This window comes from Columba livia, chromosome 1, assembly GCF_036013475.1.
Source record: "Columba livia isolate bColLiv1 breed racing homer chromosome 1, bColLiv1.pat.W.v2, whole genome shotgun sequence".
Lineage (NCBI taxonomy): Eukaryota > Metazoa > Chordata > Aves > Columbiformes > Columbidae > Columba > Columba livia.
In genome coordinates, this window is record NC_088602.1 from 179,018,406 (window position 1) to 179,033,340 (window position 14,935).

General features: G+C 44.0%; 1 protein-coding gene across 1 annotated transcript in view; it reads left to right on the forward strand.

The window, feature by feature from the left end:
* The window catches only part of SLC38A1 (solute carrier family 38 member 1), a 34,723-nt gene extending 25,376 nt beyond the window's left edge, over window positions 1-9,347 (forward strand). Inside the window, 8 exon segments of the mRNA XM_065048601.1 lie at window positions 290-348; window positions 478-603; window positions 2,805-2,884; window positions 4,058-4,158; window positions 7,336-7,454; window positions 8,012-8,153; window positions 8,259-8,356; window positions 9,111-9,347. Coding sequence (XP_064904673.1) covers window positions 290-348; window positions 478-603; window positions 2,805-2,884; window positions 4,058-4,158; window positions 7,336-7,454; window positions 8,012-8,153; window positions 8,259-8,356; window positions 9,111-9,212 — 827 coding nt within the window. The 3' untranslated portion in view covers window positions 9,213-9,347.
* Window positions 9,348-14,935: the final 5,588 nt, after the last annotated feature.

Below are 14,935 nucleotides of genomic sequence, written 5' to 3' on the forward strand. Positions count from 1 at the left end.
ACTTTTTCAGGCTTATTTCAGTTATCACAGTCCCTTACAAAAGCCATAAAGATGAGCCTTGGGAAGTCAAATTAGTCAGAGCAAAGCTCAGGTCTGTCTGAAAGTGGGGAGGCTCGTGACATGGGAGACTCCCACACCAACAGAACACTCTTTTGTCCTGCCTAGAAGATCATGATACATATTAAAAGCATAATACATTTACACTTTTCATGAAGCAACAAAAATAAGTAAAAACCAAGATAAAGCTGATAAAATATTGTTAATGAGGTTTCTTTTTAATGTATTTCAGGGTATCTTGGCTATACCAGTGGATTTTCGTTGTCCTGCATGGTGTTCTTCCTGATAGCGGTAAGTTCAGCTATCTTTGTTGGACCAGAGTTACTTGGTAGGCAATTCACAGTTTCACTGATGTTTTGATTCTTAATTTGCTTTTTATTATTATTTTTAGTAACTATCTGTCTTTGGCTCTCATTCTAGGTTATTTACAAGAAGTTTCAAATTCCCTGTGGCGGATTGGAGCTAAATGCAACATCAACTATCCTATCAAATAGCTCAGCACATGAAGATATGTGTAAGCCAAAGTATATTGTCTTTAATTCCAAGGTATGTTTCTTTTTATAATACTTATTTTTAATTCACATAATATATGCACCTACACCCCACGTTCTTAATCCGATCAGCACCACGTAGGGGCTGATTCTCCATGCTTACACTCGCGCTCCAGTGACGAAGGTGCAATGGGTCTCCTTGCCCAGTCTTACGGAGATGTTGTGTTGAATGTACCTCCTTGCAGTCTTGCTCTGCACCGGTAGTAGATGTCCTAAGGCTGTGAGCCCAAGCTACTACCAGGCAACAAATGCTTCCTTTGGAAGAGTTTTCCTTTCCACTGCTCCTTACTACCCATGCTGCAACTGCACTCTTTAGGCTGTAGTTCAGCAAAGGCTGAGTAAGCTGTTCCTGCATCCAAAGCCCAGAAGTAATCCCTCTGTCCTTCTGCACACAAACCACTTCTTTGTGGCAGCGTACATGTTTTCTGTAGCCATATGGTTTACTGGATTGGGAAGAGGATAGAGCTGAAAGCTAATCCAGCAAAAATTTGATTGCCTTTCAGCTGGATGCTTTCCTTCATCACCACACAGCTGCAGGAAAAGTTGTGCCAAGAGAATGTGAAAGAGCAACTGGCCATAGCTGTGGGAGCAGGAGGATTCTCCTGTCAGCTGTGCTGGGACACAGCGCTGGTTAAACTGCACCTTACCCAGCAGAGCAGGGTCCTCAGGTGTTGCATTCATAGGGAATGCACATGTACAGCATATACATGCAAAAATTAATTTCTTTAAAATTTATCCTACCAGCTTCAGTTGAAGAAGCCAATCCAAGCACTTATCTTTATTTTGGGGCAGCCATCAGCCCAGATCTGGTGTGACAGACCAAGAGTTAGTTAACTTGGTGTGCGATAGCAGCTTAGGCAGAGGTATATTTTAGATAGTGTTGGAGGGCAGTTGTCTTCTCCTGCAGTAAGTGTTAGCATTTGCCTCAGAGTCAATGGAGGTACATCAGAAAAATTATTCCACCTGAACTAGGCATCCTGGAGCTGAACTCTAGAGATTTGCCCTTGGGGGCAACAGTTTGCCAATCAGCTTAGCAACTTTGGTGTGTGAGAGGAGAGACAGTTTCACAGAATCAGAGGATGGCAGAGGTTTGCAGGGACCTCTGGAGCTCATCTGGTCCAACTCCCTGTAAAAGCAGGGCTGCCTAGAGCCAGTTGCCCAGCACCATGTGCAGGCAACTTCTGAATATCTCCATGGATGGAGACTCCACAACAGTAGTGTGCTGTGAGTGAGGAAGAGGAGGTGGCACAGGCCTGGGTGAGGAAGGACTGCTGGAGAGCAACCAGTGCACTTACTGAATCTGTCAGACATGGGCCATGCCCCAGGATGGTTGCTGTGGGAAGGGGACACCCATGGCCAGCACAAGCAGTCCTCAGAGGGCTGGGGAGAACTGCATGTATGGATGGACTCATTTCATCATTGCAGGAGGACCTGGTTTTTGTGTGATCTCTGCTCCTACGTGTTCCCTGGGAAGAATGGAAGCACTTGGGTGCTGAGATCATTTGTAAAGTTTGGCTGAGGACTGAAACCTGATCAGGTTTTGGTGTTTTGGTGGAGAATGGGACGATGTCCCCCACAAAGGCCTCCTGCTCTTCTTGGTGACATAACAGTGTCTCCCCAAGGAAAAGCATGCCCCATCCACAGCCCTCCTAGCCCTTTTGTTGGCCTGGGAAATGAAGGGACTCAGTCTGGTACCTTGAAATATCTATTTATTTGTAAGTTCTGCATTCCTCTTCTCTTTTCTTACAGTCTGGATATGGGTTTCCTCTTCAGGACTTCAGCCTTAGCACCACGGGTGCGCACCCCTCTCCATGCCAAGGCAGGGTAGCGTAGCAGTGACCCACCATATGTCCTTTCACATCTGACAATGTGCTAGTGACGGTGGCAGTAGCTGGGCAGGGAAACCCATCCCAGGCAGCAAAGCGGCAGCTGCGTGGTGTCCAGCGCTGCACTCTGCCAGCAGAGTCAGGACGGTGCTCGCGTGGCCAACGCGAAGACTTTGTCATCCCTTAGAAAGACCACTGCTCTCCATCTTTCATTAAATACGTACTAATTGACAGGTTGTCTGCCTTCTCAGAAGGCTCTCAATACTTGATTGAGGAGCCCAGAGAGCTGGGGTAGTTGAACACGGATCATTTCTTCATGCCGCTGGGGGAAATACTTCTTAATTTCTTTTCTGAAATTCTCTCCAAACAGACCGTGTACGCTTTGCCCACCATCGCATTTGCGTTTGTGTGCCACCCATCAGTCCTCCCAATTTACAGCGAACTTAAAGAGTAAGCCTTTCTCTATTTTTTTTCCAGTTAATTGTTTTGAACCGCTTTGCATGGAAAATGTTAGCGCAGAGGTGCTCTGAGTCACTCGTGCCATTTGGAGGAGATGTACTTTAATAACACCCAACAAGCCAAGGAGCGTGGCTGTTGGCTGGGAAATCTGGCCTCCCAGGCGTGCTGCTGGGGTGGGGGAGGTTGAGCACCATGCAATACTTGGGGAGTTTTCTCTGGAAGTACACAGCAGTCTGGGGAGACCCAACTTGTGCTGGTCATTATTTGGCACAGGAGAGAGGTGTGTGTTCAGCTAATGCTGTTTGTTCCAGTGCAACTAAATATCTATTGCAGTACCTGGAAAAAAAAAAAAAAAAAAAAAATAAGTATTTAGAAGACTTTTGCTGGTCCAGCTGTTTTGCTGCCACCTCTGGCTGGGGAGGGCTGTGGGGAGCTGGAGACCAGACTTGCTGCAGCATCGCTGGTGGTCCTGGGGGGCTGCAAGGGGGTCTTGGACTGTGGGGGGAGCCAGGGGGTCAGTCAAACCCATGGGTGCCCTCAGGTCCCAGACATTTACTGGGTGCTTTGAGTTTCAAGGCACTCCAGAAGTTTCCCAGGTGCCTATTTAAGGCATTTTTGAGGGGGTTTAAAAGTCTAACTTTGGGTACCAAAGTGTGAATATTTCAGAAAAAATATCTAAAAAGTAAATATTTACACTTAACCTATTTTATAGGTCCATAGTGGTCCGCATACACTAATTATTTTCTACCCATGGGGACACAAATGTTTCTTTGCAAACATCCAGAATGTTGTTTTTGTTTTTGTTTTCCGGTGTATAATTTTACTCTTCCTTTATTTTGGCCTTTTAATTTAATTATTGAAGTGTTTAAGGGCCACCCCTTGTCACTTGGCTTCACCCTTCACTCTGTTGAGGCAGGTATGGCCGAGGAGCACAGCCACAGGGCAGACCCAGACCCAGTTTCTTGACTTAAGCCCCAAGTAGGGTCTGTTTCCCCAGTCCTCCTCTTCCTTATGCAGCTGTAAATGAATTCCTGTTTTAAATGAAAATGCATTCATGAGTCTCCCCAGAATTACAATGCTTATGCAAATGCTTAATACATTTTTATCACCTATTGAAAAATCCAGTCCAACCATTTTTGTGTTCTTTTCTCCTTCTTTCTCCAGCCGTTCAGAGAAAAGAATGAAGTTGGTTGCAAATATCTCATTTTCTTCGATGTTTGTGATGTACCTTTTGACTGCCATATTTGGCTATTTGACTTTCTACGGTAAGTATGCAGTTATTTACTAATCAAAGTATAAAGGGAATACATGTGAAATCAATAGTGTATCCCAGCCATAAAGTCCCATCCACTTATATTAAAATACTTTTTCAAGTATTTTTTCTTAAAGTTAATGTATTAAAGGTAGAAATTCTTTCCTCCTTTTCCCCTCTGGATGAAAAGCACAAGTGAAAGTAGTAGTTGCAATAGGCACATTCAAAATATGAGGGAGAGAATTGTTTAAGAAATTTGGGGATTAGCTGGGCCCCACTAAGATTTTCATTCCAAGGTCCTCACCTGAATGCTATATACATTGGTAATGACTGAAGCATGCACATCTGCATAAAATGAGATGGATTTGAGAGCAGGTCCTAAGAAATGAGTATTGAATCAGCCATCACAGCTTCTTCATTTTCTTACTCACGCTTTCATCATAGAAACAAAAGACCAATTGTTCTCCCTGTGTCTCTAGATCTGAGCCCTACAGGTCTTGGTTAAATAAACTGGCAGCGAAGGTGGGGAAGCTTTGGGTGTTGTCCCAGAACAGCTGCTAAAGGATGGTTATTTCAGAGTTTGAGATTTGCCCCATCTCTTTCCATGCATATCATTTCCCTTAAAGAAACAAACAGATTATGTTGTATCACTAAAAGACAAAACATGTATGCCCTAAAGGCACGATTATTAAGTAGGATAAATATTGCCCAGCAAGCTACTCCCATGCTCCAGTATAATGGAAATGTTGTAGTGTCTTTTCCCATGGACCATTAAGGGATTACAAGACAGATGACAAAACTGATGTTTGCCTTTTACCCAAGAGTCACCAAAAGGTCATAATTTTTTTCCATTCTATTTCAAGTGAACTTTTTATAGAATCATAGAATCGTTTTTGTTACAATCTCCTCATTCATTATACCGTTCCCTGTGAGTCATGTATTGCAAGAGAAAGAAAATAAGTAAATATGAAATGCAAATTTTTTTTTTTTTCCCAAAGATGTACCTATCTCATATTTGTTTCCTCAGGCTCTCATTCTGATTATGAGGCCTTGAGTCTGCATGCATCGAAGTAACTCAAGGTCATCTGTTCTAATTTTCCCAATAAAACTGCAAATATGCTGCAAGTGACAGCAGCAGCAGCCGCTCTCATCCAGCTGCTCCCATCTAACACATTTTCGTAGAAATGCATCAAATTAGCAGCCCCAGGGAGCACGTGGGTATAAAACAGCATGGACCCCTTCGCTTTGGCAGGGAGGAGATTCTGATGTGATTGCCCCGGGGGTATGAGGAGGCAGATCCATGGAGCTCCCCTCTGGGAATCTCCCACATCCCTCAAGGACGAGGGTCTGAGTCCATGGAGGAGATAGGGGCTGTGACCTTCTGTCCCTCCCGAGGGGGAACGAGTCCCTGGGGCGTCTCACATGCCTCTCCCCATGTCAGGCGTCCCTGCTCCCAGTGGCGAGAGCCCATGGCTGGAAGGTGTGTGGCTCTGCTGGGGCTTCTGCAAGGGTCAGTGCCATGAGAGGCAGCGAAAAAAACACTGAGGGAATATATAATTCCTCCACTTTGACCCTTTTTCCCTTTGAGACTGACAAGACCTTACCTTTCATATGTTCGCTTACAGTTTTCTAACCCTCTTCTCTACCCTTACCTGGGTAGGAACACCATTTTTACTGTGGCCATTTCTTCTTTACACCAACAGCCCTTGTCTGTTTGCTGTATTCTCGAAAGTATTGCGGTGATGACTATATTTACATTGCAGAGTTACAGAAAATAGGTGTTTTTCTTCCCCTAAAAGGTCACACTGTGGTTGGGCTCTGTGGTGTATCTAGCTGAAAGCAAAACAGACCTTCAACTATAAGCCTTGCCCTTCACTTCCTACCTGGCTGTAGCCTGTGAGCGGCTCAGAAGGAGCAGTTTGTGCTTGCAGGAGCAGAGTAAGCTCTGTGTCGCAGAAGCTCTGCATGTGCCCAGCTTGAAAACCCCACTCCTAATCCGCAGGGAGGTGGGAGAGTGTTTTCTTCCTCCTGGTGGGGATTTGAGCACTGTGTAGGTGGTGTCAACTCGGTGTCTCTCCCCAGAAGGGTGTCCTGGCGGGGGAGAGCGCAGGCATTTTGCCACAGGACAGAGGCCTCTGCTTCCAGGGATACATGAGGTTTTACCAAGTGCCAAAGATTTTAAACTAAATGTGGCCACTGAGTTCCCCTTAAGGATTTAGGCTTAAGAGCTGTTATATTTTACCATCAGCATTCTAAGATTAGCAGCAGAAACAAAAAGTGAGCCTTAGTATGTTTTTGTGGCGTGTTTTACAGCCACCCCCTTAGGTTATTGCTCCTAAATATGTAAAAGTTACAAAGCAAACACATAGGTCTATCAGCAACTTGGTTTTCCTGCTGGTTAGCACGCGCAGACACACTCTGCACTATTTATTATGGCTTTAAGGAGACTTTTTTGCAGGAGGTCATATTAAAATATCTCCGGCGTCTCCCTATCAGGAGACATCTCCCCCCATGATTTGTGCTGGGGCCAGCGGCCGGCGTGGGGCTGAGCTGTGGGCACTGCTGGGACAAGGGGTGACAGGCTCCAGGGAAAAAAACATCAGGGCAGCCCTGGGAGGAGCTACCAGGGGATTTGAGTGCAAATGTCAGGGTGTCCTGCTGGGAGCTGACCCAAGATAGGCTTTGTTCTTGGTTGAGAACAAGGGCACTGCTTTTCCCTGGAAGTTTATTTGCTGTTTAGACTAATTTAGCTCAAAACCTTGTAGTTTATATTAAGTTCAGCCATTACAGTGCATGCGATTATTTTTATATCATTTGAAACTTCAGGAAAAAATAGTCTATGGAACCAATTAGAAATAGCTTGTTTCACTTATTTTTTTTATATGTATTCATGTAAGCAAAATTTTGTATATGTCTCACTGTTGTCTTTCCTACAGTGAAAATTACCTTAGTCGTGTGCTGTCTTGAATTAGGATGCATTCCTAAATCAGGCCTCCAAAGGATTAATCTGGAATAAAGTGATCATTAGGATTTGGTTCAAAGTGCTGTTTGAATTCAAGGCTGTTTCATTCCATACTCTTTTGTTTGCAGATAAATCACTTGTTGTTCAAGAAGGCTGCTGTTAAGCAATGATTTTTTGTGAATGAGTTGCCTGTTTGCCAGAACACTTATCTTACTGTCTTTTCCATAGACAAAGTGAAGTCAGATCTGCTTTACAAGTACCAGAGCAAAAATGACATCCTCATCCTGATGGTGCGCTTGGCTGTGATCATTGCGGTGGTACTCACAGTGCCGGTGCTGTTCTTCTCAGTAAGTAAAAAGTTCCGCACGGTTTGGCAATTGGTAGCAGCTGTACACGGTGCATTTCTTCAAACCACAGTCCAGCAGTTGCCGAGCCAGTGACATTGTAGCTACACAAAAAAGAACTTGAGCTTGGATCGGCCTTTTCTCGCACCGGACTCCCACTAACTTCTGGAGAAGTCCTCCCTGCAGGAAATAAATTAATCACTTTTGTTCTTCAATCTGTTTTAAATTGAATCCACATGGGCCTTCTTTTACTTCACACGACTTCACTGGAGCAGGCTCAGAGGTGAAGATTATTTTTAAGTGCAGAAGGATTCCAAAAGGCTCGTTAGAAAGGGAGAAATATCTTACTGCAGATGCACGTATACCTACAGTTTTGAAATATCAAATTAATTTTAAGGATTATTTCAAAGGGCATTACATCAGAGACACAAAAATTTCTGATGGATCTATGTAGCGCTTGTTGTTGCATGAAGAACCAGTTAAAATAAGTACAAGAAGCTTTGAATTGGTTTATAGACTGTTCTTGACAGAGAACTCTCTCTCTCCTTCTTTTCCTACAGGTGCGTGCATCCTTATTTGAGATGGTTAAAAGAACACAATTTGACTTACGCCTTCATATTCTGTTTACTTGCTTTATTCTGTTTTTCCTCAACATCTTAGTCATTTTTATCCCTACGATGAAGGACATTTTTGGAGTTGTAGGTACGGTGTCTGATTTTGTACTACTAATAAAACTGTTGCTAATCAGCAACACAATAATTGGCTGTTGCTGACAGCTAACAAAACTCATTTATTTGAATTTTACAGGGGTCACTTTTGCCAACATGATGATTTTCATTCTTCCTTCGGCATTTTATTTAAAAATGACACACCAGGATAGATCAAAGTTCACTGAGAGGATTTGGGTATGCATTCCTTTCTTGTCAATGCAACGCTTTCATCTTGTCATTCCTTATAATGCAAGCTTTCTCTGTCTCGGCTCATTGATTCAGAAAGCCTGCAAAGCACTTGGTTTGTGGTGTTCCTTGTGGTTTTAATGGACCCAATTCAGACTTAGGGTGCTTCAAGCAGAAGCAGCCAGTTGAATGGTCAGCCCTTTGACAAGCATGAGCAGATGGGAATGGGCCTCGGAAAGATTTCCTATGAGCCCCAGAAAGAGCTGCAGCTGAAAAGACACAACACTCCTGTGTATTCCCAATCTGAGGATGCATGCACTGGAAGCACGCTGAAGTCAGACCTTCCTGCTCTGGGCAGACAGGCAGGAAACCCGTGTTTCACTTGCACATCCCCCAGACGAAAGGGCTGAGCTTTGACAGGCACATATCTGATAGGCAGAGTATGCTTATTACTGTGAGGCTTTGAAAAGCGCAGAGCTGATCAGTCCTAAAAACAGACTTACTTAATCCTCTTTAGGGGTGATCAGTGTTTAAGAAGTAAATTGAAAGGAGAAAAAAAAATAGTTTTGTTTCAGGAAGTAATTGTTAATGACGCTAATCTGTTTAATTATCTAGGCGTCTTGTCTTTACCAGAAATGCTATCCCATTTTAGCTAATAACTTTGATACATCACCTTGTAAATCTCCTTAAGAGGAGAAGTTAACATACTTGAATTTACTGTCTTTTTTTATTATGCATTAATTTTCTCTCCTCTTTGTTCCAGGCTGGTCTTTTCTTGGCACTGGGGATAATATTTTCCCTAGTGAGCGTTCCCTTGGTCATCTATGACTGGGTAAAATCAGGAGGCAGTGAACACGGCCACTGAAGTTCACCTCGTTCTGAAAAGAAGACACCCCTGTTTGCTACACACCAAAATCACAACCATCTGTTCTGTTATCTATTCCATCTTTTCTGAGTTTACTCAAATCAAATCCAAATAATGACTCCCCAGCAGTGAAAATACGGTTGTGTGTGTATTTTCTTGCAGAAAACAGACAGATATTTCCAACAGGCATATCACTGTCCCCAACACTGAGTTATCAGATCAGCCTAAAGTCTGTGTTAATTGTCTGTGAGACACATACAGAGCATTGCTCATAGAAAATCATCACAATTAATTTGTTTCCCCTCTTCCACCCATGAATTGCATTGTTACATTATTATTCCTAGCCCTTCAACCATAAGCTCTGCTCCTTTAGGGCAGCAGCGCCTCTTTTTATCAATCCCAACTGGAGTGATGTCAGTTCACACCCTTCCCCCAGCCTTTTAGTCCCAGCTCTGCTCTCCAATTGTATGCACCCTTGTTGTTTTGTTTGTTTGTTCTGTTGCTGTTTTACGCACCATTTGCCTCACAGGGTTAAGCGTAGCATTCCGGGTATGGACACAAAAGGCACCACGAGAGCATAAATAAGCATTGTATAAGTGCAGGTCCTAAATCTGGTGCTTGTCTCTGCTGTTCTGGCCAGGGAGCCAGCCCCAGGGCTGGGCCCTTTTGTGGTTTAGGGGAACAGACCCCTGTGTGCTTTGTGTGCCTGTGTGATGAGGTACAGGGAGCAGGAGAAGGACAGCCACCACCACCACCAGCCACCATTCCCCTGGCACACTTGAGTTGGACCCTGACCAGAGCTAGACTTCACCTCAAGCCGTGAGTACTTGAGCCTGAAGAGAAGCAGACGCTTGGAGATTTCCATAGGAAGTCTGTGTTTTCTTCAGCATTAAACTGTTTACTAGTGCCCTACTTCTCTCAGAAAAAAAAAAAAAAGGCACAATAACATCACAAGCTCCAGTTTTATTGAAGCCTATGCATGTTATCATACCTCATGCCTTTTCCATTCTGGGATTTATTTGTACATACCTGCTAGAGACTGGCTTCTCCCTTGCGTCTTATCTTCATCCACTGAAGTCAGCGAGTTTTTTGACAGCAGCGGGAGCAGGATTTCACTCACACTGCCAAACTACTGGATTTCTAATGGAAATTGAAATCTGTAGCATTTCTTTAAACAAACAGAAACACTATTTATATTTAAAATGTTTCCTTAATTCACATTTCTCATCGATTCACCATAACAAAGACATTCAATTACTATTAGCAGAAACACTGTAACTTGTATCTGTTGTCCACAAAATAAGCATTTGCCTAATGCCTTATAGCTGGTGTAGAGAACGCTAAGCAGGTAATCATTAACCATCTTCTATCAGTGCACTGCCAGCAGCATAAACGTATTCATTTGTGTCATTCACCATGTGAACTAAAAAGTGTCTCAAAACATGAACCTGGCTCCCACCAAAGGAACCAACAGCCAAAGGCAGCCCCGCTTCGTGCCCAAGGGCTGAGCGATGCCCTCGGTGTGCTCGAGCCGTCCCCGTCAGTATGTGGTGACCCTCTTGTTCCCAGTAGCTGGTTCATTGCCATTTCCCATTGTAACTGTGGAAGGAGCCTGTCATCCAGCCTTGGGGAACCTGTCATTGCAGCTTGCGCTTTTTAAGGTTAGGAATAGATAATTTGGGATCTTGGGATTTCTGTGAGCTATTGAACTGTCTCTGTTGCCATTGCCTTGTCCTGCAGGGCTTGAAATCACTGAGAGCTGAGAGCGTGAGAGCACTACTCAAGACATTGAAAGTTCGTTTCTAAGGGTGATATCCAGAGAGGTCAGTTTGGATCCTTCCTTGGAATTTGGGCATCAAGATGCAGAGCATTCATGCTGCAGAAACTAAGCCTACAAACCCCAGACTTGGATATCTTTACCTCAGCCTAGGTAGTAAGGTACCCAGCTCTGCCAATGCTCCGCTGTGATGCAGAAATAAGGTAGAGTGAACAGGGCAGGCTGCCCAAGTCCTTGGAATAGCCCAGCAGCAAGAACAAAACTGCAAGCCTCCTCCCTCCAAGCAAAGTGACCTGCTAGACTGCAGGGTGGGGTTCCCTTACCCTGTGCTCCTCCTGGCCCCTCAGGCCTTCACTCGCTCCCAGCAAGGTCTTCAGTGCAGGATCCTCCCCCTCAAGCACTCCCAGCCCAGCATTTAACACACAAACTGCTGAGCTACCTGCTACCCTTGGGCTGAGGTCACTCCTGCTTTCCTGCAGCTGGTGTCAAACTCCTGCCTGCGGTGATGCAAGTCACCAGTTCTCTCTGCCCTGTCTCTTTATGAGACTGATCCCTGCCCTTATTCGCAGAGAAGTCCCTACCTATGAGCCTAGGTGGTAGTTAAGCTCTGGAGAGAAGAACCTATGCTCAGTTCCCATCTTCTCACAGCTCATTCCCGGCATCTTCCCAGCTCAGGGTGTCAGTTTGTGGCTCCCTTTTCACAGCCACCCAGCTCTCCCTGGTCACTGCAGCAGTAGCCCAGCACCTCACTCCATTCTCTGATTCATGCTTGCTGGGGTTGTGCTTCAGGTTTTGAGATGCCTTATAATCTCTCTGGATCTTACCCTAAAAATCCTAACTTAGACCTGAGAATGTTGTACAGCGTTATCCTCAAGATGCTCCAGGGTTCTCCTGTTTTTCCTCCCCCCTTTATCCTCCTATTACTACTGATTTATGAGCAGTGCAGCTCTATGCAGTGGAGGGTTGTGAGAGAGGAGATCCTGGCAGCGACTTTCAAACACCCAGGTAGGAGCTAGAGGTCTGATCTGTTGCACAGGGTCACAGCAAGGTCACAACTGTGACATCTCCCTCCCACCCACCTCCCAAATAATCTGTAGTCTGGTGTTTAAAATACCAAACATTGCATTTTGGCACCCCGCTTCCTTCGACTTGAAGGACTGTTGGTTGACTGACTGCTCCTTGCATCTTCCTAAATCTCCTCCATCACTATCCCTTTCTCTCCTCTTTGCTATTCCATCTTCTTTTTCCCAGTTTATTTGTATACTGTAGTTTTACTGGATAAACAGGGAGAAGAATGAGCTGGGTGTGTGCACAGAGTGAAATTACCCAAGGTACTGGACCATCAAAGCGTATCTTAGATATGGAAAGATACCCAAAATATTGAGTCTTTAAATAGGTTTTATTTCTTAGTCTCTGAAAAAAAGGAGGGAATATTGCTTAAACTGATTAACTGGCATCATATTTACAGATATTTATGGGAAAGAATCATGTGTTTATTGATGTTTGTGGTAATGAACGTAAAATAACGTGCTTTTTGTTTTCTCATCAGGTTTATACATTCTTAAGAGAATGCACTAGACATTGCTGTAACTGTCAACATCAGTGATGGATGACAATATTTGTATGAGGTTATCTGTAAAACATACTGTTGTTATTCAGTTCATTTTGAATAGTGAACTTGTAGCCAACAATGTAAGAGTCTCACATTTTAGCTAGGATTTTAAGAGCACAGTGAAATGTTGTAGGAGTTTCTCTGTTGTTAAATTAATAGGATCCAGAGTACCATATCTGCTTAGTAGGTGGCAGCATGTTTCTTTTCATAGAGAGTTTATCACTATTGTGAGCACTGCAAATGTCATACACTGGATGCAAAATTGCTCCTAATAACTAATAATTGCTCCTAATAACAACAAAATACCTTAAAATTCTCATTTGTGCAATAGCAACAATAGAGTGGTGAGGGACAAGAAAGGGCTAATTAGAAGCAGGAGCTTCTAATAACACTGTAGGAGTTAATCGGACACTTAGAAGGCAGCCTTTCTGCCTCTCCTAGTCCACAGCACATTGCAAAGAAAAGAGTCATGAGCTTAAAGCACCTTTATGGTTGCAGAAAACAGCTGCCCTTCTCTGTCCAGTGGCAAATGCACCTAGTAAGTAAAACACAGTAAATTGTTATTTGCGAACAGTATCACAGGGGCAGCGAACTCTCTGGGTGATGCTCGCTCCTCGTCAGAGGGCCCATGCCAAATCTGTGCACCAGCACAGACCTTTTTGTCAAGCTGACATGGACCAAGTGGTGCCCACCTTGTGTGAAAGCCCAAGGTAGAACAGACGGTCTCATCCTGCGAGATCAGGAACGGGGATGTCCATCCGTCCCCAGGGCTGCTCTCCTGAGCCACACACTGGCCTGCAGCTTGTGCTCTACTTGCAGTAGGACACATGCGCAAACGCAGGTTGGATGATATATGGGTTCTGTCCGTTCTGTGCCTTACAGTGCACAAGCACCACAGCCCTCTCTGATATTGAGTATTAACAATTAATGGTATCTTTAGTTAATCTTTAAATGCATACATTTCTTTGCTTGAACCTTACATTAAGGCTAAAGAGCATCTTGGTCAAAACAAAACTCTTTCCACATGGTGGTCCTATTGTCCCACCCCAGTGCCTGTAGGAGAAAGGCACAGCAGAATGTATTCAGCTCCATCAGCAGCTCAACGAGATGGCTTTGTCGCTTGGTGCCAGGGTGCTTCCTTAAACAATTCTCCAGAGCCCTTGGTATCAGGAAAATCCTTATCTCTGATAACTTACACAAAGAATGTTTTATTTGTATCTAAAGTAAGGATTTCTGTAACAAAATGTGGGGAACACAAGGAAAAAAAAAAATCATGAATTAATAAAAAATATGGGCTGGAAAGGTCTAGAATTCACAAATTGTACACCTGCCTATATTTCTGAAGACAAATCTATGCAGTTGTGTTATATTGTAGGAAATTTCATTTTTATGTACATATATATATATATTGTAAATAAATAGGATGCTGTAAATTTTTGCAGTTGTTTACCCTTACGATATAGAAGTGTTGAGATAGGCTCCGCCTATTAAGCATTATTTTAACAGAAATACAAATACTCTAGTTTCTGACTTAGCGAATGTATATCCTTTCCTTTCTCCCAAGAGTGCACAAGTTTAATCCTAAATTTGAAACTATACTTACATCTTACAAAACAAAGAAATAAAATGTCAAATTAAATTGCAAGGATTAATTCCAGCACATGGCTCCCTGTTTTCTCAACAGCAAGCCAGACAGTCTTCCTGCTGGGTAAAGTGTATCTCCCTTGTAAAGGGCCCCTTCAGTACCCAGGTACCTCTCACCTCCTCAGCTGAGAGCTGAGCTCAGGTGCAGTGATGTGCTGAAGAAGACTTATGCAGAAACCAGAGCAAACTGCAGCCAGCAATGTGACCCAGCATTAGCCCATCTTGTATTCAGGCACGTGTTCATCCAAGCAGTACAAACAGAAGTCATGCCAGGAATTCTGCATTTCCATTTTCAGCCACCAGAAGCACCTCTAGTTGAGAAAAAAAAAGTGCTTCAAGCCAGGGGTGGGCAGCAACCAGAACAATTTTGGCCATTTTTAGCCCGTTCCCCCGCTGCAGTCCTGCAGCTGCTCCTCCGCCACAGACCCAGACATGCTGCTCTCACACAACCAGAACACCAGCACCGACGGCTGATGAGAGCATCCCCAGCCAGGGACTGCTGCACATCCCACCCCACGGGCTGTATTTTGGCTGTGGGACAGCTGCGTATCCAGAGGTGAGGATGATGGGAGGGAAGAGTTGTGTATGTCCTGACACACTGTCTTGACATCTCTGTCAAGAGCCTTGCCTATATTTTCTTGCCGGTAAAGCATGGAAACATGTTTTTTTTCAGGATTGCTGAAAAATGCG